We start from the raw sequence: 25,834 nt of genomic DNA, 5'->3' as shown, positions 1-25,834 counted from the left end.
AAAGATGTGGGGAGGCCTTTATGTGGACAACTTGCTCAGACAAGAAAATTGATCCTGGAGAAACCTTGTAATTGAAAAGATATGAGAGAACTTGTTAAACATGTTCAAGTCTTGTTAAACACGAGAGAGTCCATACTGGTGAGAAATCCTATGTATGTAGAGAATGTGGGAAAGCCTTTGGTAGCGGGTTTCAGCTTACTCAATATCAGATATTTCATACTGGACAGCTTAACATGAGCAGAAAGCTTACTCCAAAGAAACCATATGAAAGAAACCATACGAATGTATGCCAGGCAATGGTGGCACATGCCTGTAATCCCAACTACTCAGGAGGCTGAGGCAGGAAGAACTCAAATTGAAGGCCAGCCTGGGTAATTTGGTAAGACCCTACCTCAAACTAAAAAATAAAAAGGACTGGGGTTGTAGCTCAGTGGTAGAGCACCCCTGGGTTCATTCAATTGTTTGAATGATATAGCAGGAAAAAAGAAAAAGAAACTCTGTGAATGTAAGGAATATGAAAAAGCTTTTCCTTATGTGTATAGACAGTTTACTTGTCATCAGCAGATACATATTAGTGAGAAATATTTTGAATATAAGGAATATGAAAAGACATTTAGATTTTTGTGTGATCTTAATGAACATCAATTTATATTGATGTGAAACCATTTCCATGTAAGACGTGAAGATCTTTATTCATGGCACAAAGTCTAGTCAACATCAGAGAGTTAAACAAGTTAGAAGCTGGACGAGGTGGTGCATGCCTGTAATCCTAGTGGATTGGGAGGCTGAGGCAGAAGGAACACAAGTTCAAAGCCAGCCTCAGCAAAAGCAAGATGTTAAGCCACTCAGTGAGACCCTGTCTGTAAATACTAAATATGGCTGGGGATGTGGCTCAGTGGTCAAATGCCCCTGAGTTCAATTTCAGGTACAAAAAAAAAAAAAAAATGTTAGAAATACTTTAAAATGGTAAGGAATCTGGGAAGGATCTGAATTTAATTCAGTTCTTGCTTTCAGAGAATTCATACTGCTATGAAATATACTGTATGTCTGTAAGAAATCTGGGAAGGCATATAGACATGGTTAATATTATAGAACACATCAGAAACTTCATCCAAATGAGAAACTCTTTGAATTAAAACTGTAGGAAGGGTATCACTTGTTCACTCACCACCTAGTATTCTACACATCTGCAATTTCAATAATTACGTTTGACACAAAGTAAAAACTTGAGTGTTATAATAGGATCCATCCTTCCTGATCAGTTAGTAGTCTACCCCCACCCACACCATTCCCAAGGTACATATTTGTATGTTAACCAGAAGATGTGGAGATGATGTCTTATAGCACTGAAATGATGTCTCAAGAATGCTTACTAATACTTGACAAAGAAGGGATATTCTTTCGCTAAAGAGGCTTATGAAGTAGCATCTACAAAAACTCTTTAGGAAAAATTAAAAGAACCTCATCAGCTTAAAAAAGAACTGGTGAGTATTCTGGTAAAGAAAATTGTTCAAGTTTTTTTTTTTTTTTTTTAGTTTTAGGTGGACACAATATCTTTATTTTATTTTTATGTGGTGCTGAGAATTGAACCCAGTGCCTCACGCATGCCAGGAGAGCACACTACCACTTGAGCCACATCCCCAGCCCCTCAAGTTTGTTTAAACTGGTGTATTCCAAACTTAACCATGGAAATACTGATTCTTATTAACTACATCAGGAAATGCTATCATAACCAAAATAGGCTCTTAAAGTTAGAAATTTCAGCCACCAAGTCTAGATGTTAGCTTTGATGGACTGGCATCCTCATGCTTTCAAAATGGCTGCCTTCTGCTAATGTTTTCTCTTATTTGTGAATAAAAATGTTTCTTACAGGGGCTGGGGTTGTGGCTCAGCAGTAGAGCATTGGCTTAGCACGTGTGAGGCCCTGGGTTCGATCCTCAGCACCACATAAAAATAAATAAAACAAAGGTATTGTGTCCAATTACAACTAAAAAATACTTTAAAAAAAATGTTTCTTACATCTAGGTAGGATTGGCTCCTGAGTTTTATCAAAAGCCATTTCATCTCTTTCTGCACTTGTGTAATATTTGTTAATCTGATAAGTTATAATGACATTATTTAACTCTTTCCTCATTCCTGCATATACCCAGACTAGTCATTGTACATTATTCTGATGCATTACTTGATTTCATTTGCTTGTATTTTACTTAGGATTTTGTATCTCACAGTGAGGTTGCATTAATAGTTTTCATTTTTTGTTGCCTTTTTTTTTTGTTTGATTTGGAATTGCAATTACCTGTTCTTTAAATTATATGATCATTGGGTTGTTTTCTTTTGAAAAAGAGAGTCTTAATCTCTTGTCTAGTTTCATTTGTTGCCTTTTTTTTTGAGTACCCAACACAATTCCTTGTCGGAGGCTTCCTAGAGATGTAGTACCAGCTAAGACCCACATAAAAGAAGCATCCTGATGTGGCCTCTCATGGAAAAATCCTTCATTATATGATCTTGAGAATACTAGATTGGGAAGTCAGAGCTCCTTATGGGTCTGTATGATCACCCGTGCATGTGTTCTTTGGAGCACATAAAGAAACATTTCATATATATATATATAATTTTAGATGTTGAGAGACCTTTATTTTGTTCATTTATTTATATGTGGTGTTGAGAATTGAGCCCAGTGCCTTATGCATACTACGCAAGTAGGCAAGTGATCTACCACTGAGCCACAACTCCAACCCAAGGAAACATTTCTTGCTATGAAGATTGGGAGTGGGATTTCTGGGATTGGGTTGTGCATATCCCTGTGTTGAACTTTAGTAGTTGAGTCCTACCAAAGTTTAAATCCTTCTAAACAGATTTCCAAACAAATGTGCTGACTGACACCTATGACCAGAACTGTGTGAATATTCTTATTTTGCCACATCTGGTGAGTACTTGACATCATCAATTTAAAGAAATTTTTTTTTCTATATAGTCTGGTTGGAATATAGTGGAATCTCATAGTGATAACTGGTTTAAATTTGTATTTTTCTGATTTTTCATTGACTGTTCTACTGTTCTTGCAATCTTTCTCCATTCTTTGCTCTAGCATTATCTAGTATCATGTAACATCTGTAAAATCTGTAGAACAACACTTAACATTTAGGTCGTGTGTGTATGTGTGTGTTTGTGTGTGTGTTTGTGTGTGTGTTTTCATCTCCTATTAGTGAATTGGTTTTGATTGCTGTGGTGGAATCAGCCTTATATTTCCATCTCTATCTCCTAGTATGAACTACGACGCTATTTGTTTGAGTTAGTTAGGATACACTCAATAGAAATTAAAATATCAGTGACTAGAGCAATGAGAAAGTACCTTGAATCATATAACAAGTTTTTAGAAGGTCATTAAGCTCCAGAGATTTTTTTGGTTTGTAGAAAGTTCAGAGTCAGCCTCAGTAACTTAGTGAGGCCCTAAGCAACTTAGTGAGACCTTGTCTCAAGAAATTAAAAATCTGCTCACCTCCACCCTTCAGTCTGGACTCACTGTCTGACCAGCTGAGGCAAACCTGACCTTCACTAACCAGGGCTGTCTTTTGCTCTTAGCTTCGTGGGACCTCTGCTTTCCCATTTGGTAGGAGAAAGTGATCATTTTAAGAAAAAGCCCAGCTCTTGAAGTAAACACCTGATGTCTAAGTGATACAACAACCATGGACTATAGATTCTATCATCTGCCAGGAATTGTTTTGAGAACTGAGTATACAGTAGGAGTATATTTTAATTTGTGGGCCATAGTGTCTCTGTTACAACTACATAACTCTGTGGTTACAGCATGAAAGAAGCCATAATATATAAATGATAGAGAATGGCTGTGTTTCAGTGAGACTTTATGGGTAAAGACATTTGAATCTTGTAATTCCCAACTGTCACAATATGTCATTTGTCCTTTGATGTTTTTCAACCATTTAGGAGGCAAAACTATTGTTATTCTTAGCTCATTTGTCTGAAGCATTCAAAAACAGGAAGTGGGCTGAGTTTGGTACCATGGGTCTTATAGAAGAATAACCAGAGTCAAAATTCTTGCTGTAGTGGATATTTTATTTGACTGACAGATACGGAATAGAATAATCCAAGTATAAATAAAACTAAAAATCAAACATTGTGAAAAATGATCACATGAAAAAGGAAAGCCTGTTTTGAGATGGGTAATCATGCTTTAAATATGCAAGGGAAATGAAAAATTAAGCTGAAATTTGCAGAATGAGAATTAACATGTAAGGCAAAGACAGCAGAAGAGAATTCCTGAGAAAAGGCTTAGACTTTGAGAGGTACTGAGATCTCAGAGGTACTGGAGTATTTTTTCTGGGTAGGTACCTCATGTCTCTGTGGAGAAAGTTCTGATCATTTTGAATGAAACCTCTCCTCTAAGTCCACTCAGGCAGTTCCTGTGGGCCACTTAGAGCAGACAGCATATACACTGTGGCATGTGGAGGCCTGTATGACCGTTTCCTTCTTTTCCTCTTATATTGTCTGGGTTCTCCCAAGAAACAGAAAATAATGTGATATAATTGGCTCACATGATTGTGAAGACTGAGACCTGTCTGAGATCCTCCTGCCTCAGCCTCTTTCATCTCTGGGATTAGAGGCGTGCACCACCACATCCATCTTTTTATAACATTCCCATTTATTAGTCACAAGCTCAGGTATGTTTCCATGTTCACCTTCATAATTTTTTCTTAAATTTCCACCTACATCCTTTGCTCATTATTTTTCACAGTTGTGTATCCATCTATACATTAACATATATTCTCAGATAAATTTGTCAGTTATTTATGATTTCTATTTGGATGTCAGGTACTCACATTAAAGATTAAAATCATTTTCATTTGTTTTTATACTTTGGTACTGCATAATTCCTTCGTTATTTTTGTTGAGATAGAACATGTAACATAATATTTACCATTCCAACCATTTTAAGTGTATAATTGACACTAAATATTCACATTGTTGTGCAGCCACCAATACTGTCCATGCCAGAACTTTCTTATCATCCCAAATTGAAACTATTAATAATCCCCTTTCACCCTCTCCTCCACCTCAATCTCCTGTTATTCTTTCTGAGTAAAAATTTGATTTTTCTAGGTAGCTCATATTAGTGGAGTCATACAGTATTTATCAATTTGTGTCTGGGTTACTTCACTGAGAATAGTGTTTTCATGGTTTATCTATGTTATACCATATATCAAATTTATGTTCATTTTAAAAAGGCCAAATAACATTCTGTTGTATGTACATACCATATTTTGTTTATCCACTCACTTACTTATGGGTACTTGGGTTATTTAATGCTGCTATAAACACTGTGTACAATTATCTTTATGAGTCCCTGATTCCAGTTCTTTTAAAAAATTATTTTATTTATTTTATACAGGGGATTGAACGCAGGAGCGTTTATAACCAAAATAAGGCTTTAAACTTAGAAATTTCAGCCACCAAGTCTAGATGTTAGCTTTGATAGAATGGCATCCTCATGCTTTCAAAATGGTTGCCTTCTGCTAATGTTTTTTCTTATTTTTGAATAAAAATGTTTCTTACAGGGGCTGGGGTTATGGCTCAGCAGTAGAGTGTGCTTGCCTAGCACGTGTGAGGCCCTGGGTTTGATCCTCAGCACCACATAAAAATATCTAAATAAAACAAAGACACAACATCTTTATTTTATTTATTTATTTTTAATATTTACTTTTTAGTTGTAGTTGGACACAATACCTTTATTCTTATTTATTTATATGTGGTGCTGAGGATCAAACCCAGGGCCTCGCACGTGCAAGGCGAGCGCTCTACCTCTGAGCCACAACCCCAGCCCCCCCAACTCTTTTATTTATTTAGAGACAGGGTCTCACTAAGTTGCTTAGGATCTTACTAGATTACTGAGCTGGCTTTGAACTTGCGATCCTCACTAGATTACTGAGGCTGGCTCTGAACTTTTGATCCTTCTACTTCAGTTTTCCAAGTTGCTGGGATTACAGGCGTGAGCCACTGCACACAGCCAATTCCAATACTTTTTGGTATGTATGTAAAAGCAGAATTGATGGATCATAAGGTAATTCTATGTTTACATTTCTGAGGAACCAATTATTGTTTTCTACAGGAACTGCATCTTTTTAGTTTTGCACCATCAATATATAACGGTTGCAATTTTTCCATATCATCTCCAATATTTGTTGTATTCCTTTTCTATTTTTAAGAAATAACCATCCTACTCTATAGTCCCCCCGCCCCCCCAGTACTGGGGATTGAATCCAGGGCCACTCTACCACTAAGTGTCATCCCCACTCTTTAAAAAAAAATTTTATTTTTTGAGATAGGATTTCACTAAGTTGCTAAGGTTGGCCTCAAGCCTTCTGGGATTATAGGTGTATGCCAGCACAGAGCCGGCTCACTGTTTTTCATTTGTATTTCCTTAATGATTGATTTTGAGCACTTTTTCAGTGTGCTCATTGGTCACCTGTATAACTTTGGAGAAATCCAATGCTGGATTTTTAAAAAAAATATTTATTTTTTAGTTGTGTTTGGATACAGTGCCTTTATTTTCCTTATTTATTTTTATGTGGTGCTAAGGATCGAACCCAGGGCCTCGCACATGCTAGGCAAATGCTCTACTGCTGAGCCCCAGCCCCAATTTGCTGGATTTTTTTGAGATTTTGTTATTGTTGTTGAGCTGTAAGAGTTCTTTACATATTTTGGATATTAACTCTTGTCAGATATAAAAATTTCAAATATTGCTCTTATCATTTAGTTTGCCTTTTCACTATGTTTATCATTTTTTTATTATACAAGTTTTAAGTTTTTTTTTTTTTAGAGAGAGGGGAGAGAGAGAGAGAATTTTTTTTTAATATTTATTTTTTAGTTATTGGCGGACATCTTTGTTTGTATGTGGTGCTGAGGATCGAATCCGGGCCGCACGCATGCCAGACAAGCACGCTACCGCTTGAGCCACATCCCCAGTCCCTATTATACAAGTTTTAAATTTTGATGAAATATATTTTTTCTTTTGTTGACTCTTTTGTGACATGCCAAGAAATCAATGTCAAATCCAATGTAATGAAGCTTTCCATGTTTCCTTCTAAGAGTTTTACATTTAGCTCTTTGATCCATTTGAAATTAAATTTTACACATTGTGTTTGGTAGGTAATCCAGTTTCCTCTTTTTGTAAGTGCCAGGTTTGCAGAAAAAAAACTTGTGAATCCTGTGCCTGGTCTAGGGGATGGAACAGAGAGCACTTGTCATGTTAATCTCCAAGCCCCCCTGCCGCTCCCCCAGTATAAAGTTCAAAGAATTTCCAAAATCCTTGCTCAGAAGAAGAATTCTTGGGCGTGAGCCACCTGTGAACCCTGCAGTCAATAAATCTGCTTCCTGAAAGTACCTCTGGTACCCAGCCTCTTCTGTCCTACTTCATTACAGGACATTATGGAGTTACTGTTAATTGTTTTAGGTATCAATAGTTTAGTGGTCATACAGCAAATTATCTAGAATCCTAGGACTTGTATATAGTTTTTTTGCTTTGTTGTGCTGTGCTGGGCCTCATATCCTGGGTCTCACACATACAGGCAAGCTCTACCACTGATTACACTCCCAACTCCATATGTCATCTTTTTAGAGGTGAAGTGATACCCAAAACATTCACTTAGAAAACAGCAAAACAATATGTGTAGTATATAGGACAAAGTATGTATGTTGTTGTGGTTTACATAGGGGGTGACCCCCTCCCCAAAGCTCCTGTGTTAATGTAGAACAGTCAGAGATAATTATGAGAGCTATAACCTAACCAGTCCATCCTAGTTTGAATGGACTAAATGGGTGGTAACTGTAGGCAGGAGGGATACAGTTAGAGGAAGTGGGTCAGTGGGGGTGTGCCCTGGAAGGGCTGCCTTCCCTGTGACCTGCTCTCCTCTCTGCTTCCCGGCCATGATGAATGGAGCTGCACTCCTCCACCATGCCTTCTTCCATGATGTTTTTGCTTTACCTGGGCTTACAGCAATGGTGTTAGCCCACTGCAGACCAAACCTCTGAACCTTGAGTCAGAATAAACTTTTCTTCTTTAAGTTTTCCTTGTCAGGTATTTTGGTCACAGCAACAAAAACCTGACTACACATATGCCTATGAATACAAACAAGAGACATGCACATCCATATGGATTCATGTGTGTATATAACACATGTAAATACATATGAAAGACATATCAGGTATACTGCCACTAGGTGGAGAGTAAACAAGCCTTCATCACCCACTGAAAAGTTACCTCTTCTATAAATATTTAAGTCTGAAACTTGCATAAAATTGGAAAAAACTTTTCCAACTCAATATGTGTTTTTTGGTCACCCAACTGTTCATTTTTTATTTCTTCATACTGTAGCAATATGGCTTGCATTTTATCTGCTACAGAATTTATTACAAAAGAATTTCTTCAAATCACCCTCTGATTTTTCACCAGTTATACTCTCAAGATTTAATAAAGACAGGATATTTCCTTTGGGCATTCTTTAAGTGGATAAATTCGAAATAAGATTTCTTATATAACACATTCTTAAGGATTTTTTCCAGAATGAATGAGGTGAAATGATGATAGAAAGTTTTTTAAAATATCATACTCTGGTATCTTTCTTACTCATGAATTTATTTTTAATAATATTAATCATGGACATAAAAGAATATATTAAGTAAATACTAAGGTGCCAGAAATCCTTCCAAGGATTTTTATTTCATAACTTGTGTTATCTTTACCATGATGATATCATCGGGAGGTGGAACAGTGATAACAATAAAGGTTGTGCTACGGCTCAAGGCTTTCCTCTTTTCTCACTTCTGTGAAAACTCTGATGTTGAGCAAGTAGATAGCGACGACCAAAGGTCTTCCCACACTCTTTACAATCATAAAGGTTCTCACCACTATGAATTCTTTTATGGTTATGAAGGCTTGAGCCCCTGCTAAAGGTCTTCCCACACTCCTTACAATCATAGAAGTTCTTACCACTATGGATTCTTTTGTGGTTACGAAGGCTTGAGACCCTCTTAAAGGCCTTCCCACACTCCGTACAATCATAGAGGTTCTTTCCACTGTGAATTCTTTTATGGTTCCGTAGGCTAGAGCCCCTGCTAAAGGCCTTTCCACATTCCACACATTCATGAGGTTTCTCACCAGTGTGGCTTCTTTGATGTTCAATCAGTAGATAGTTGCGAATAAAGGCCTTTCCACATTGTTTACATTTATATGGTTTCTCACCAGAATGAATTTTCCTATGTTGGATAAGACCCGAACAACGACCAAAGGCCTTCCCACATTCTGTGCAGATGTAGGACTTCACACCATGATGACTTTTCTGATGCAGACACATATGTCGGTACAACCTAAAGCTCTCTCCACAATCCTTACATTCATAGGGTTTCAAACCAATATGAATTCTCTGATGTTCAACAAGGTGAGACTGACGTTTAAAAGCCTTTCCACACCGCACACATTCATAGGGCTTCACACTAGTATGAATCATCTGATGTCGGATCAGTTCTGAAGAAAACCTAAACGCCTTCTCACATCTATTACATTCATAGGGTTTAGGATTAGTGTGAAATTTTCGATGTTTAATAAAATTCCGGAGAATTACAAAGGCCTTTCCACATTCCTTACACACATAGGCACTCGCCCCAGTATGTTCTCTCAGATGTTCAGTAAGTTGTGAAGATTTTCTAAAGCATTTCCTGCATTTCTGACATTTATATGATTTGTTTACAGCATGAGTTCTCTGGTGGAAAGGAAGGGATACAAGTTTTCTGATTATCATTTGACATTCCACTTTAGTTCCCTGCTGTCTCCCAAATTCAATTCTCCATGGTGGCTCATTACTGAAAATAAACCCCATCAGGTTGAAGGTTTTATTTCTTTTCAATGTCTCCTTATGGTGTGAATTTATTTCACAAATGTTTTTTTCTGAAGACAGCTTGTTGGTCTCAGTTGAGAAATCAAAGTCTAAAAGAAAATGAGAAAAACAAATGCCATTTTTCCTATGGGGGAGGACAGGGAGGGGCTTTTTATATTAACAACAAGAACCGAAAGGTTGCCGGTGTGCAGTGGTTTGGGAGGCTGAGGCGGGAGGATTATGAGTTCAAAGCCAGCCTCAGCAAAAGTGAGGCTCTAAGCAACTCAGTGAGACCCTGTCTCTAAATAAAACACAAAATAGGGCTGGGGATGAGGCTCAGTAGTTGAGTGCCCATGAATTCAATCTGCAGTACCAAAACAAAACAAAACAAAATAAACCTGAAAAGATTATCCTTTAGAAACAAAGGATAGGGCTGGGGTTGTGGCTCAGTGGTAGAGTGCTCACCTGGTGCATGCAAGGCCCTGGGTTTGATTCTCAGCACCACATAAAAAAAAATAAATAAAAATAAAGGCATTGTGTACAACTAAAATAAAGAAATATTTAAAACAACAACAACAACAACAAAAGGATAAGGAAATTCTAAAATACAGCCATGATATTTTTAAAAGGCAAGAAGGGCTTGGAAGCTGGGTGTAGTGGCACATGCCTCTAATTCCAGCTGCTCGGGAGGCTAAGCAGGAGGATCATGAGTTCAAAGCCAGCTTCAGCAATTTAGCGACACCCTGTCTCTAAATAAAATACAAAAAAGGGCTGGGGGTGTGGTTCAGTGGTTAAGCACCACTGCGTTCAATCCCTGGCACCAAAAAAAAAAAAAAGGGCTTGGAAAGTTATAAAAGTTTACATTAGGATGTAAGGCATGAGAAGGCAAACAGAAAAAGTCAGTAGTTCTCATATTTAGTTATGAACCAGAATTACTGAGGCTTACACTACCTTTTAGGTATCTACTAGACAAGTCAATCAGAATGTACAGAAGTAGAGCTGTTCATCTGCATTTCTGACACCATTTACCAGATATTTCTCTATATCACTTTTCCACATGATTTATCTTGATTTTAGAATGAAACCCAAATATATAATGATAATAAAAGGCTCTGCCTTATCTCCATTACCTGGGAGTGTCCCATCACCCACAGGGGCTCTACATTTCAGGACTTTTATGACACTCTGGGCCTAAATCTTCTAATTTGTGAGAATATATAGATGATTGATTCAGATTCTTTAGAACTGTGATACTTTTGAGGTTTTCTTTTTATTTTTTCCTTGAGTGATTCTTATAGATTAAAATCTACTAATAATGATTTCATTGATTTGTCAAAATTTTTGGAATAATGTTTTTCAAAATATCATATTTTTGCCTGGCATGGTGGCACATGCCCCAAATTACAGCAACTCAGGAGGCTAAGGAAGGAGGATCATAAGTTCAAGGCCAGCCTCAGCAATTTAGTGAGGCCCTAAGCAACTCAGACCCTGTCTCAAAATAAAATAAAAATTAAATCAAATTAAAAAGGGCTGGGGATCTGGCTCAGTGTTTAGCTCCCCTGGGTTCAATCCCTGGAACCCCCCCGCCCCCCTAAAAAAGCCCTCAACAAAACAAGGAAGGAATTCAACAGGTAAATGGAAAATATAAAAATCAAACTGAATTTCTAAACTGAAAAAGACAGTATCTGATACAAATATATATATATATATATATATATATATATATATATATATATATGCTCTTTTAAGAGCAGACTCATTTCAATAGAAGACAAAAAAGTAAGCTAGAATACAAGTCAACAGAAAATACTCAAATTCCAGCACAGAGAAAAATGGAAGAGCAAAAGAAGGTAGTGATAGAATTGCAAGATCTGTTCAAAAGGTCTAGCATGGGTATAGTAACATTTCTAGAGGAGAGGAGAGGATGGCCAAGTATTTTCCAAAATCAGGACAAAGACTTCTACCTCTGGGTAGAATCTATCAGATCGCTGCAAGTCAATATTCCCACTGCTCTAACAACAAAAAATAACAGAAAGAAAATGATCTTGAGTCATTCTTCTACAATGAAAATCAGAGGCTCTTTTGTAGTAAAGAAGAAAACCAAGATCCTGTAATATCTGTTCTCTGTGTTGGAGGATCAGCAATTACAACAGAATATTTACAAACATTCAGAGCACACACATAATATGAAATTCATTTAGAAAAAATTCAGTTACAGCATAGGGCAGAGGAAGGCAGAAAGGCATGTGAATAGGGAAGATTGAGGCACAAAATGAAGGTTCCTGTTTCTAAATAACAAATTTCAAATCAATATTTTGAGAACATGGAGCAGAAATTTAGCTGATTTCCTGGCATATAATATATACAATAATCAATATATAGTAGAGAAAGCCGATACTCCAGAGAGCAAATTCTTACCCAAAGAGACCAAGTTGATATAATTCTCCACCATCACATCTCTGTATAAATCCCTCTGATCTGAGTTTAAACATTCCCACTCCTCCTGAGAGAAGTCTATGGCAACATCACTGAAAGTCAGTGGTACCTGAAATGATAAACCCATATATTAGTTTCAAAAGAAAACTTTTCCCAGATGAAATACATAAAGAGGCAATAAATATATAAAAAAGAAGAGTTTGAAGTTATGAGATCATTACATGGTTAAATGAGAGTAAATAACTTATCTTATGTGGAATCCTACATAATCTTATTCCTTTTGAACCACAAAAAATTACTTCGACAACATGGAAAAAGTATTTAAATATATGAAAATGAATAAAGTAATCAGACTTTCCAAATTAAATTAAATGGTATATATTAGGACATTACACAAGCCACCAACTAATAGTCTGTACAAGTTCTTCATGGAATATGTAAAAAGAATTGATACAATTCACCCCCTCAAAACATTATGAAATCTCTCCTACTCTGATGGAATAATAGAGATTCAATTTGCCATTCTACATGAAATAAATGAAAAACTGGATAAAATATGCGAAACATGGTTTCAACACAGAAAACACTGGATAATAGCAAACTATCATCTCTGAAATAACAAATGAGGTGTGACCTACAACTGATATAGCTCACTGTAAGAAGACAGTTTCTAGACTGTGGCACAGGAAGGGGGAACCGAAGTAAAACCCAGTGGACTTCCTGAGTATTATCCTCATAGCCAAACCAGATAAAAATACTATAAGAAAATTACAAGTTTCATATCCCTCATGAACATAGATGCAAAGATTCTAAACAATTTTTAGCACTCTGAATCCAACAACATAGAAAAACAATAAAGTTTATTGCATGAATTCAAGGTAGGTCTAACATTTGAAAACCAGTTGATATAATTCACCATATTGACCTCTTTGAAAACCTCTAGTTCTTGCTGATGGGAAGAATCACAGCCTGTGGGTACAGGAGTCCCCTGTATTTCTCCTTTGGTAGCAAAGCAATAAGCTGTCTTTGTCCTTTAAAAAAAAAAAACAACAAAACACCATATTAAGAAAGACCATATAATAATATCAATAAATGCAGAAAAAGCATTTGATAAAAATCCAACATCTAATCTTGATAAAAATTCTCAGCAAAACAAGAAACCTCAACCTAATGAATGACATCTACAAACAAACAAACAAACAAAAACCCATAGCAAGTATCACATTTATTAGTTAAAGGCTAAATGCTTTCCTTCAGGAATAAGGCAAGGATATCTACTCTCACCACTTCTATTCAGTATTGTGTAGAGGTTCTAGTCAATGCAACAGGCAAGAAATAAAAAGAATCCAGATTGTAAAATAAGTAAAATTCTCTTCATTCACAGATGATATGGCTAATGATATAGAAAATCCAGCAGAATTTTATGGAAAGTCACTGAAACTATTAAATGAGATCAGCAAGAAGACCAAGTTCAATATATTCAAATATTAATAACATAACATCTTTAATGGGACATAGTAGTTAGCCTTAGAGCTCTTGTCTAGCATATAGGAGGCCCTGGGTTCAATCCCCAACACCATAAAACAACAACAAAAACTGTACTTATATCTCAATATTAGCAAAAGCTGGTGGAAATTTAAATAAGAAATACTGAATACTGAGTGGAAAAATATCAAATACAAATTTTATAAATCAAATAAAAGATGTGCGATACTCATACTTTAAAACCCAGAAATAATGGCTGAGAAAAAAATTTAAAAGACATAAATAAATGAAGAGATAACATGTTCATGGATCAGGTGATGATTATCTTTGCAAATACACAGATTCAACACATTCCCAATCAAAACCCCAGCAGGATTTTTTTTTGGGGGGGGGGTTTGTTTTAGAAATTGATAAGCTGATTCTAAAATTCATTTAAAAAATATAAGGGACCTAGAATAGTGTAGACATCTTTGAAGAAGGACAAAGTTGGAGCACTATCCCTCTGACTGGAAAACTTATTATGTTAAACTACTGAAAAGAACATGGTGTTGGGCTGGGGCTGTAGCTCAGTGGCAGAGTGCTTGCCTTGTACAAGGTACTGGGTTCAATCCTCAGCACCACGTAAAAGTAAACAAATATAATAAAGGCATGTTGTCCATCCACAACTACAAAAACAAAAACAAAAAACAATGTGGTGTTGATATCAGAACACACAAACAAACCAAAGGAACAGAACAAAGAATGGAGAAACAGACCTACAAATATACAGACAAGTGACCTTTATTCCTTTTTTGGAGACAGGGATCTCACTATATTGTTGTTATGGTATGGATGTAGAATGTCCTCCAAAAGCTCATGTGTTGAAGGCTTGGTCACCAATGCAGCTATGTTCAGGGACAGGGCTTTTGGCAAGTGATTGGATCATGAGGAAGCTAACCTCATCAGTGGAGTTCATAACTGAATGGACTATTGGGAGGTGGTGGAAACTTTAGAAGGAGGGGCCTAACTGAAGGGAGTGGGTCCTTGGAGGTATGCCTTTGGGGACTACATCTTGACTACAGCCTCTGCTGGCTACCATGAGGTGCAGCTCTTCTCTACCACACACTTCCCACCATCATGTTCTGCCTCACCACAAGTCCACATGATGGGATCAAGTGACTACGTACTTAAACCTCTGAAACCATGAGTGAAAATAAAACTTTCCTCCCTTAAGTTAATTTTCTCAGGTATTCTGTGACAGAATACCTGATGAAAAGCTGGATAACATAGTGGCCCAGTCTGCTCTTCAATTCTTGGACAAGTGATCTTCTCACCTCAGCCTCTTGGATGCTGGCACTACATATATACGACTGCACTTGGCTCTGACTTCTAACAAAGGTGCTAAGACAGTTGAGTAGAGAAATACACTGGTAAATTGGATTTCATAAAAACTTATAACTCCTGGACTTCAAAAGTCGCTGTCAAATGAGTAAAGAGATAAGCTACCCTACAGAGAAATTAACTTCCACACAAAATTTGGTTCAGATGTTGAGACTGATGATCCTACCACCTAAGGAGGTATAAAAAGATTTATTCATATATGGTGCTTTCTGGGGAGAGTCAGATGATTAAGTAGGTAGACAAAAGGCTTTCGAGAACAGAGAAAGGAAAATACCTTAGAGTTTTTATTGTGTTTAAGGAATGGGGTTGGGCGAAGGTTCTTGCATGTAAGGAGATGTGTGTAGTTTGAACCAACCTTCCACTAGCACCAAAGGAAAGAGCCCCTGAATTTTCTTATCATCTTGCTCAGCTAGGATATGGAAGGGAAAGAGGATGGGGTGAGGCTTAAAAATGATCAGCAGTGAAACAGCACGAATGAAGTCTAATTACCCTATAGACTATGAGAAAATATTTGCAAACCATATGTATGATAAAAGTCTTATATGAAGACTAGATGGGCTGAGGCTTGGATTGTGGCTCAGTGGTAGAGCACTTGCTTAGCATGCGTGAGGCACTAGGTTTGATCCTTAGCACCACATAAAAATAAATAATAAAATAAAGGCATTGTGATCATCTAAAACTAAAAAATATTAAAAAGTATACATATATGGGCTGAGTTTGTAGCTCAGGGGTGAAGTGCTTGCCTAGCAAGTGTGAAGTACTGGGTTTGATCCTTAGCATCACATAAAAACAAAACAAAAAAATAAATAAAGTAAAGGTATTTTTTAAAAAGACTATATGAACAACTCTCAAACTTCAAAGCTAGAATAATAACTTAATTTTTTAAAAGGCAATAGGTTTGAACAGACACTTCATAAATGAAGGTATATATACAGCTAAGTAACAAATGAAAAGATATTTATTTGGGGCTGAGGCTGTGGTTCAGAGGAAAAGCATTCACCTAGTATGTGTGAGGAACTGGGTTTGAATCCTCAGCACCACATAAAAAATAAAGGTATTGTGTTTACCTAAACTAAAAATAAATGTTTTTTTAAAAAAGATATTTATTAAGCAGCATTATTTATTAGGGAAATGCAAAATAAATGTTGATACAAATTAAAACCACAATATACAATTATTAGAATGACTGCCATTAAAGACACTGACCATCTGAAGTGTCCCATGGATGTGGGAACAAAACAGAACTCCTGTACCCCACAGGTGGGAATGTAAAATAGTTTAATCACTTTGAAAAATCATTTTTGGTTTCTTAAAAAGCTAAGCATCCATATGACCAACCATTCTAATCCCAGTATTTATCAAAGATAAATAAAGAAAAGAATATGTGCCTATAAAGATTTGTGCAGGAATGATTACAGCAGCTTTATTTGTAATAACTAAAAATGGGAAAAATTCAAATACTCATCAAGAGATAAATGGATAAACTGTGGTATTACCTTAGAAGAGAACACTAGTGAGCAATAAAATGGAATGCATTACAAATATACAGTACAACCTGGATGAATCTCAAAATGTGCTGAATGAAATAAGACAGATCTTCCAAAAAAGAACATTATATAAGATTCCAGTTATATAAAATTCTAGAAAATGCAAACTATCCCATATAAAGAGAAAATAGAACAATTGTTGGGAAATAAAGGTAGGATGGGTGGGCAGGAAGGAGGCAATCATAAAGGGATATAAGAAAATGTTTAAAAGCTGGGTATGGTGGTGCACACCTGTAATCCTAGCAACTTGGGTGGCTGAGGCAGGAGGATCAGAAGTTTGAGGCTAGCCTCTCAGCAAGTTGGTGAGGCCCTAAGCAACTCAGTAAGACCCTGTCCCAACATAAAAAATAAAAAGGGATAGGGATGTGGCTCAGTGGGTAAGCAGCCCTGGGTTCAATCCCTAGTTCCAAAAAATGTTTGGACTGATAGATTTGTTCATTATGTTGACTGGTGATAGTTTCTCAGGTGTATTAATGTACATACCCAAATTTACCAGATGCCTTAAATATGAACAGTTTATTATCTGTCACTTATAATTAAATAAAGTTTCTATAAAAAGGCAAAAATTAAAACACTCATTTATGTCATTTATATCTCAAAAAAGCTGATAGCCTCTATCTTAGAAAACAATTTAAGGCCATGCATGAGGGCGCATGCCTGTATTCCCAGTAGTTTAGGAGGCTGAGACAGGTGGATGGCGAATTCAAAGCCAATCTCAGCAAAGCAACTCAGTGAGCCCCAGTCTCTAAATAAAATACAAAATAGGGCTGGGGATGTGGCTCAGTGGTTGAGTGCCCTTGAATTTAATCCCAAGTACTAAAGGAAAAGAAAAAAAAACAACTTAAGTAAAATTAAGTCAAAACACAAGTTTCTTATATGTCAGATTATGTCATAAGCATTTCCCTTATTTTGACAAATTAATGATTTCATTTAGTCCCTCTTGTCAGGTTTAATGTTTCTTAAAGTATTAGGTTTTATTAATAATAATAATATACATAATATTATACCATTTATATTGGACACAAATCCCAACCTTCCTTTTTTTTTCCTTGCAGAAAAGCATCAACTCCTCTATCAAGTTCTAGATGGACTTCCTTTCTATAATCCCTTACTGAACTACTGTTACTGAGTTAGAATACACTAATGCAGAATGATCCAGAACAACACTGATTCACTAAAGATAAGCAACTTCCCTTCCACTACAAAACAGACCTTGCTACCTTATTCATCTCTCTAGCTAGGCTTCTGATCTCTCTCTAGGTAAGACCCAATCCTCTCTCTACCCAAACCTAAGAGCTTATCAGAGCTGAGACTTCATCTTGCACTAAGACTTAGACCATTCACAACAAAATTTTCCTTTATCTATTCAAAAAACTATGGAGAAAGTTTTCCTTCTTGTGGTCCAACAAGACCATCACTTCTATATCATGAAACTGAGAATCTGACAAGGACAGCTTAAATATTTCCTTCAAGGAACTTCTTTTTTTTTTTCTTTTTAAGGAACTTAATTAATTTTTTCACTACTCAAAATCTGCTCTTTTTTCTTGGTACCTAGGGTTGAATCCAACAGCACTTAACTACTGAGCCACATCCCCAGCAACCTCCTCAACCCCTTTTCTTTTACCTTTATTTTATTTAGTTTTTTTATGTGGTGCTGGGAACGAACTCAGTGTCTCAAGCACGCTAGGCAAGTGCTCTACCACTGAGCCACAACCCAATCCCAGCCCATGTTTTTTCTTTCTTTCCTTTTTTTTGATACTGGGGATTGAACTAAGGGGCACTCAACCACTGAGCCACATCGCCAGCCCTATTTCGAATTTTATTTAGAGACAGGGTCTCACTGAGTTGCTTAGCACCTTGCCTCGCCATTGCTAAGGCTTGCTTTGAACTTTCAATCCTCCTGTCTCAGCCTCCCAAGCTGTTGGGATTACAGGCGAGCACCACTGCACCTGGTTCCTTTTTATTTTTTATTTGAAGACAGGGTCTCACTAGGTTGCTTACAGCTTTGATAAATTGCTGAGGCTGGCTTCAAACCTGAAATCCTCCTGCCTCAACCTGCAGAGCTGCTGAGATTATAGGCATGCACTACCACACTCGGCTTAAAACCTGCTCTTGAGAGAAGACTGAACATATTGCAAAATTAATTGATGAATAAGTAAAAGTAAGTTGACACATGGGAACTATGAAATGCGTCCAACAGCTGTCTTACAAAGGCTGTTTAGGGATAAAAACAGAAAATATTACATGAGTTAAAATCATAACTTTTCAAGAAATAGAAAGAGACATCAACTTACCTGGGCCATGATTTAACCATGCCGGCCTTCCTTGGTATTCCTCTATTAGAGAAGAAAAGTTCAGAGAGCCAGAGCTAGGGGAGGAAAAAGAGACTTTGAGACCTGGTGGACTTCAAAACTCTGAAGCTTTTTTTTCTTTATTCTTTCTTCTTCCTCTTCCTGCCATACCCTAAACATTAACACATGTCAAGGGATATGACACATCCAGACAAATCCAAGCCCTCTCCATTCAGACCACACAAGTGGGGACACAGAGAAAAGGTACCACTGCACCAAAGTGGATCCATCTGATCTATGGCCTCTCTCATTCTGAAGATGCAAACTCCAAGGCTAGGGATATAGCTCAGTTGGTAGAGAGCTTGCCTCACATGCACAAGGCCCTGGGTTCAATCCCCAGTACCACAAGGAAAAAAAAAAAGCCAGGATTAATTAGGCTGCTTATAAGAATTGTACCTTAAATATAAAGACACAGATATGTTAAAGAATGGAAAAATATATTAGATATAAATCAGAAGAAAGCTGGTATATGTGTACTTGTAACAGAAAAAATAGACTTTGATGCAAGAAATATTATAAGTAACAAAGGGGACATATTCTACCTTTCACCAAGAACAGAATAGTAGTCCTAATATTTGTAGGTACTTAATGAGAGAGCTTCAAACTATATAAAACAAAAGTCAACAGAAGTAAAGGCTAGACATTTAAAATTAAAGTTAGAGATTTTAACACTACTGTTAACAGAAAAGACAACACACAAAGCAAAAATCAACAAGTCCATAGAAGTTTGAACACAATCAAATTGAGTTATAAACTGCAGTTTATACATTCTTTTCAAACATTGATATCATAATTACCAGGATAATATTCTGGGTCAAAAAACAAGTATCTATAAATTTCAAAGGGTTAATACAAAACAATGGATATTTTCTTAAGTCTTTAGAATTAAAAAATAGGCATTCCTCAAATGTTTTCAAATATAAGGAGTATAATTCTAAATAACTATAGTTCAAAGAATAAATAAAAGTGGAAGGCACAAAATATTTTTAATTGAATGATAATGAAAATACAACTTATCAAAGCTTGTGTGGTGCAGTTAAACCAATGTTAACAAAGTCATGTTTGGATTTAAATGTATGTTTCAAGAAAACATAAAGGTTTAAAATTAATTCTCTACCTCAAGAAATAGAGAAAAGATGGGCTGGGGATATAGTTTAATCTTAGAATGCTTATTTAGCATGTAGAAGGTGCTGGGTTCTATCTCCACATTGGAAAAAAAGAGGAAGAAGGAGGAGGAGGAGGAGGAGGAAGAAAGAAAAGCAAATTAAACTTATAGAAAGTAGAACATACCAAAAGAAACCAATAACATTAAAAAAAAAAGAACTGGATATATAAAAAAGCAAAATGAGTACAGTCAGAAGCTACTTCATTGGAGAGATGAATAAACCAGTAAAAAAAAAAAAAATCCTGTCAATTATCAGGAATATAAAAGGGGTATCACTATATATACTGCAGAAATGAAAATGATAACAGACCTTATAAACAATTTTATGATGATAAACTTGAAAACCTGGAGGAAATTTTAAAAATTACTAGAAAAGGCAGTTTAAAATGATATAAGAAATGGCAAATCAGGATATTGCTATATGTATTAAAGAAATTAAATCCATATTAACTATCTTTCTACCACAATAATGTTAGGCCCAAAGGCTTCAGTGGCAAATTCTTTCATTTACAGAATTAAAAATACCAACCAAACTTGGCCTTCTCAAGTAAACAGAAATATATGGACCGTATCATGAAGTGAGCTGTCTTAGTACATTTCATTTGCGAGAGCAGATCCCTCATGACCCCCAGGTGCCCCTCAATTCCCTGTCACTCTCAAAGCCTCAACATGAATTTTGGCTTGGAACAAACCACATCCAAACCACACCACCTGTATAATTGTGGTATAAAAACCTATCAAGGACATTTCAAGAAAGGAAAAAATACAGCATATCTTTCCCATGGGCACAGATGCAAGTATATTAAAAAATATTGCAAAGAAAAACCAGTAATATAAATGACTGAGAGAGATTTATTTTAGAAATGTAAATGTCATTTAATTAAAAAAAAATCAATTCAAGAAAAAATTTTCTGTAAATTTGGAGCAATAGGGAACTTCTTTCATGTGATAAAGAAAATATATGGAATAAAAACTATAACTACCAGGCTGGGGATATAGGTCAGTTGATACAGTATTTGCCTCACATCAAGACCCTGGGTTCAATCCCCAGCACCACAAAACAAAACAAAAAACTATAACTACCATTAAACATAAAAGGAAATATGAACCACTATCTTTCTGAGTTGAAGAAAAAGTAATGTTGTCTGCTTTTATTGTATCTATGATTTGACTGAAATTTCAAATCTAGAAGTTTATCCTCAGGGAATAACTATAAAAAGACATAGAGGTCTATGTATAATGATATTCATTATGAGTTTAGTTTTTAGTAAAAACTTTGAAGCATAATAACTAACAGTAAGCAAGAGGTTACATACATTATAAAGAGAAAGCCCTGAAAGTGAGATCTTGTATTTACAGACCAGTCACTATGAGGCAGAACATTTCAAGAGAAAGGAAAGAGTCTCAAGTATTTGAAATTAAAGTGCATTTTATGAAGAATGAAGAATCATAAACTCACCTGAACTTTTAACTTTCAGATGTGCAACAAAAATTCTTTCTTCTTCCAGGATTTTTATTTGTCTGTTTTTTAGAGAGGCGTGGCACTGGGAAAAGAGGCAAGCAGAGAAAGTGAGTTTTATTTAAATAATAGTAACAGATGTCTCCTGAAAGGGAAAAGAGGGCCATAGCTGGTGTCCTCCTATCCCAAGAAGTAAGAGTATCTGTCCCTGTTGCAGAAAGTTCACTCCTTGTCCCCAGTGCCAATTAATGCCAATTTAATAATGAGGACATAGTTTTGAGAAAAAGCAAAAGGTTGTTTTATTGCTTTGCTATCAAAGGAGAAAAACAGGGGACTCCTCTCCCAAAGGCTATGAATGTCAATCAGGAGGGACAGGAGGTTTTTAAAGGAACCCTAGAAGAGTTACATTCCAGGTGTGCTCTGGTAGGGGGTCCCAGGGCGCCCTTATGGTATGCTAGGATTCACATGTTAATTTGGGAGATATTCCACTTCCCAGATCCTCAGACAGTGGGTGTGTTCAGGAGCAATTAACTAGAGGAAGAAAAAGATAACACTCCATTCCCTTTGAATCATCTGCCATCTTCCCCACCAACCAAGATCACCTATCTACACTGCCTGTCTTTAATTCTTGCTTCACCTGCTCACCTAACCCACACATTACCAGACCTGGGTAGGAAGGAGACTAGAACTGATCTTCCCAACCCAAGAGAGGCCAGGGTCATGTCGGAGCCTTTGGCCAAAGTTTTTGGAAATACTGTAGTTATGAAAACATGTCATTAACTCCTTGGAACTTCCAGAGAGGAACCTCCCAAAGGTAATCCTACTCCTGGGATAGCCTCATCAGGTCTACCCAGACTCCAGCCTTAAAATATGAGGCCATGTTAAAAAAAAAAAAAAAAACGAAAGAAAGTCTTTTCTCAAGATCAAGTCTGTCTTCTGGCTGGGATTCTCTATTCTAAGGTTCAAAATCTGGTTTCCCTCTTTTACTTGCTGCAGACCCCAAGTGACTGAAAGGAGAGAAGGCTGAGGAATCAGAACCTAGAGACATTAAGTAACAATGTCAACACACAGCCACAAAACTCTCGCCTACCCATAAGCCACGCATCCAATCAACCAGTTAGTGATGCGCCAACACAAACATCGTCAGAGACACAACGCAGTTCCGCAGTTCCCCGTCTGCTGCTCTAAGACTTCGCACAGGACAAGACCTGCCCGCTCTCTGGGTGTGAGGGGACCTTTAATTAAAGGAGTTTTTTGGAGGAAGGAAGATACTGTGCTGTGCCTAAGCGGGACAGAAAACAAAGACATAGGGCTGCCAGCTCAAAAAGGTCAGGGATTAAAGGCGCTTCTGAGTTCTTTGTTCACCTTTGCCGGGCTTTTTGCTAGGAATGGTTTAAGCTAAACAAGGAATGATTGACAGATTCATTCCCCACAATGCTTATAGCGCATGCGCCAAAGCTCCCATTCCAGAGTTTTACCCTAGAAGTGTGATATGCAAGTCCTACAAATGGGATCTTCAGCAGGGGCGGGGAAGGGGGGGTTCTCCTATTAGGTGACTCTAGGTAAAACGTGGGTCTCTGCGCATGCTCCTTCAGAAGGTCGGACACATTTTTTGAAAAACAATCTTGTCGCGAGTAGCGCCACAAGCCTGTAATCCCACCGGCTCTCGAGACTAAAGCAGGACCTAGAGTTCAAAGCCAGCCTTAGCAATTTGGGGAAGCCCTGTCTCTAAGTAAAACACAAAAAAAGGGCTGGGGATGTGGCTCAGTGGTGAAGGGCTCCCGGGTTCAATCCCTGGTACAGAAGAAAGAAAAATAGAATCTTGCTGTTCACTCTTTGAGGAAAACAGCTCCTCCAATAACAGAGGGCAGGAGGCCAAATCCTTAGCCTCACCAGTTCGGCTGCCTGAGGTGGGGTGGGGCTTGGGACCAGGGTCCCTACCTCACTGGGCTTCCTCGCCTTCGGAGCCTCTCACCCCCACCGCCAGGTCTATTCCGGATGTGAAAGCCTCCGCGGAATTTATTTTTGGGAAGGGGGTTTTGGGAGGGGGACACGATTTTCTCACCACGCTGGGACTGTGGCCACTGGAACACAGGAAGAAGACTAAAGGGTGAAAGGTGAGTCAACCTCCAAGGCTCCTGGGAAATGTAGTGCAGCTGGAAGAATCCTGACTCTGTAGCCCGTGCTCCAAGTGGGCATGCGCGGTACGACCAGGTACTGGAGCGGTCAGGAGGACAACGCTTTCAAGACGTTAGGAGAGGAAGGCGGAATCTGAGTCCCACCAGGATCGAGGAGCCAAGGGCAAGCGGACAGGAAATCTTCAGTTCAAGAGGAGGAGGTTGTGGGTTCCAAAGTGCAGTCTGCAGCATGTATCCAGGGGGAGAGCTCTATAGGGACAGGGACTTTGTTTTTTTTTGACCCTCCAAGTTGGTATTGTTACGAGGAGCCGCTCCAGAAAGCACTCTAAGCCCCAATTTCAAATTAAAAGAGAGTTTTATTTACCTGGCCAGGGACTGTCACCCACCGTAGAGACTCAAGTTCTGGGGCAGGACAGCAACTTCCTAGTCCATCCAAGGAGAATATAAGCACAAAAACCACAACTTAGTGACTTGCTTGTCCTCATGTAAGCTACCAATCACAGAAATTAAAACATTCATAAGTGGGGCCTGTGGGCTCTAGGCAGGGCTGGAATTTTCCAGTCAGCAAGCAAGTGATAAATAGAAGCTAAAAAGCATTAGCTTTGGAGTTCAGTTGACACTAAAAAAAGCATTAGCTTTGGAGTTCAGTTGACCACAGTCCGCGGTTCAAGCAGGTACTAGACAGTCATTTCCTGAATTTGGGTGGGGGTCTGCAGGGCAAGAATCTACTTCAAAATCATGTAGACCTACAAGGGCATTCAAACCCAGGATGTAGCTCACCACCACCACCGCTGCATCCTGAGTAGGGTACAATTTATGGGGTACAAAGTACAGAAAGACAATTTTTTAAAATAAGAAAACAGCTTTAGTTTCTATTTCCTAGAAATGGGTCATGCAGTTCTCCCTTCACAGGGACAGTAAAAAAAAAAAAAAAAAGAAATTAAGATGAAGTTTCTCTAGTCACATCTTTTTACTCAAATGACCCTATTCTCATAATCCCAGCAAGATGTGCATTGTTGAAAGTAACTAATGAGTCTCTACGAGAGCAAATGCTTTACACACTCAGTACTAGTAACTTGTTTGATGCCTACTTAAAACTACAGTTATCTTATGGCCTATACGCACATTTTCATCTGTCATTTTACTAATATTCATAAACCCTATGTCCTTTATCCTATGCAAGGCTACAAGAGCAGGTTGCTATGTTAATCTAACCTTATCTATATCTATATTAATCTACTTGCTTATTTATCTATAACTACTGACACACTGACTTATTCTATGGCTTAAATCCTATGTTTTACAGTTACATGATTTTTCTACTATTACTTAGGCTTATTCCTGGTTTCTTTTAAAGGGTTGTGGTCAGACCTGCTTGCATCGGTTTGATTTTTTCTTGTTAGTCTTGAACAACGTTGTAGTTGGGTAGACCTTTTTATCATTCTTTTTAAGCATAAAGCATGTAGTGCTTTTCTTTTAACCTTCCCCAATTTAAATTTGAACTCTTTACTCCTGTCCCTGACACTCAAGCCTGGAAAATGTGCCTTTCAGTTAATTATCACCAACTTTGAACCCTATACTTCTGTCTCACAATGAGAAAACAACAAAACAACAATCACCACCAACCCAGGCCGATTTGGAAAACAAACATTGATTTAGATTCCACCTGCTCATCCAAAGGAAAATTGCAGGATCCACCTAACAAGAGGAAGCTCAGCCTTACCCAAGATTCTGGGACGTGTAGTCCAGACCTTTCCTCTGGCTGGAGCACTTCCGCCCCGGGAAGGCGTGGCCACGGTAGTTGCTCCTCTGAGGGACATAAGGAACTACAGGGATACTACAATGTCCAGAATATTTGGTGGCACTTCGGCTGCCGGAGAAGAAGAATATAAAGCCCGCCGTTCTCGGAACTTTTCAGGCGATGCAAGTCGGCGCCAGCACTTCCGCGGGGGGGGGGGGGGCGCGGGGCGGGGGGGGGGCGGCCCA

General features: G+C 37.7%; 2 protein-coding genes across 7 annotated transcripts in view; one reads left to right on the top strand and one right to left on the bottom strand.

Annotated features, from left to right (window-relative positions):
- Znf283 (zinc finger protein 283) overlaps window positions 1-9,917 on the top strand; it is a 24,962-nt gene extending 15,045 nt beyond the window's left edge. Inside the window, 1 exon segment of the mRNA XM_046455547.2 lies at window positions 1-9,917. Coding sequence (XP_046311503.1) covers window positions 1-71 — 71 coding nt within the window. The 3' untranslated portion in view covers window positions 72-9,917.
- Znf404 (zinc finger protein 404) lies at window positions 8,630-25,789 on the bottom strand. Of its 6 annotated transcripts, XM_046455550.2 has the most exons (9): window positions 25,572-25,789; window positions 24,213-24,271; window positions 23,652-24,097; window positions 22,801-22,945; window positions 21,711-21,795; window positions 19,030-19,103; window positions 13,249-13,354; window positions 12,306-12,432; window positions 8,630-9,997 (listed from the first exon to the last, which is right to left on the bottom strand). In XM_046455550.2, exons 6-9 carry the CDS (start codon window positions 19,047-19,049, stop codon window positions 8,814-8,816), a joined length of 1,437 nt encoding a protein of 478 aa, XP_046311506.1. In that variant the 5' UTR covers window positions 19,050-19,103; window positions 21,711-21,795; window positions 22,801-22,945; window positions 23,652-24,097; window positions 24,213-24,271; window positions 25,572-25,789; the 3' UTR covers window positions 8,630-8,813. The 6 variants fall into 6 exon arrangements, with proteins under 6 accessions (XP_046311506.1, XP_046311504.1, XP_046311507.1 ...); XM_046455548.2 differs by lacking the exon at window positions 22,801-22,945; XM_046455551.2 differs by lacking the exon at window positions 22,801-22,945 and having other exon boundaries at window positions 23,776-24,097.
- Between the last annotated feature and the right edge of the window lie 45 nt (window positions 25,790-25,834).

The sequence above is a fragment of the Marmota monax genome, unplaced genomic scaffold, assembly GCF_021218885.2.
Source record: "Marmota monax isolate L192 unplaced genomic scaffold, Marmota_monax_Labrador192_F-V1.1 WCK01_AAM20220418_F8-fsc00149, whole genome shotgun sequence".
Taxonomy (NCBI): domain Eukaryota; kingdom Metazoa; phylum Chordata; class Mammalia; order Rodentia; family Sciuridae; genus Marmota; species Marmota monax.
This window is presented reverse-complemented; position numbering and strand designations above follow the sequence as displayed.

Coding starts and splice junctions, on each gene's coding strand:
- Znf404 (XM_046455550.2), bottom strand. CDS start 19,049: ATGGTTAAATCATGGCCCAG. Junction 12,433..13,248: donor AACTAGAGGTTTTCAAAGAG/GTCAATATGGTG, acceptor TTATCATTTCAG/GTACCACTGACTTTCAGTGA. Junction 9,998..12,305: donor TATCAACTTGGTCTCTTTGG/GTAAGAATTTGC, acceptor ATTTTCTTTTAG/ACTTTGATTTCTCAACTGAG.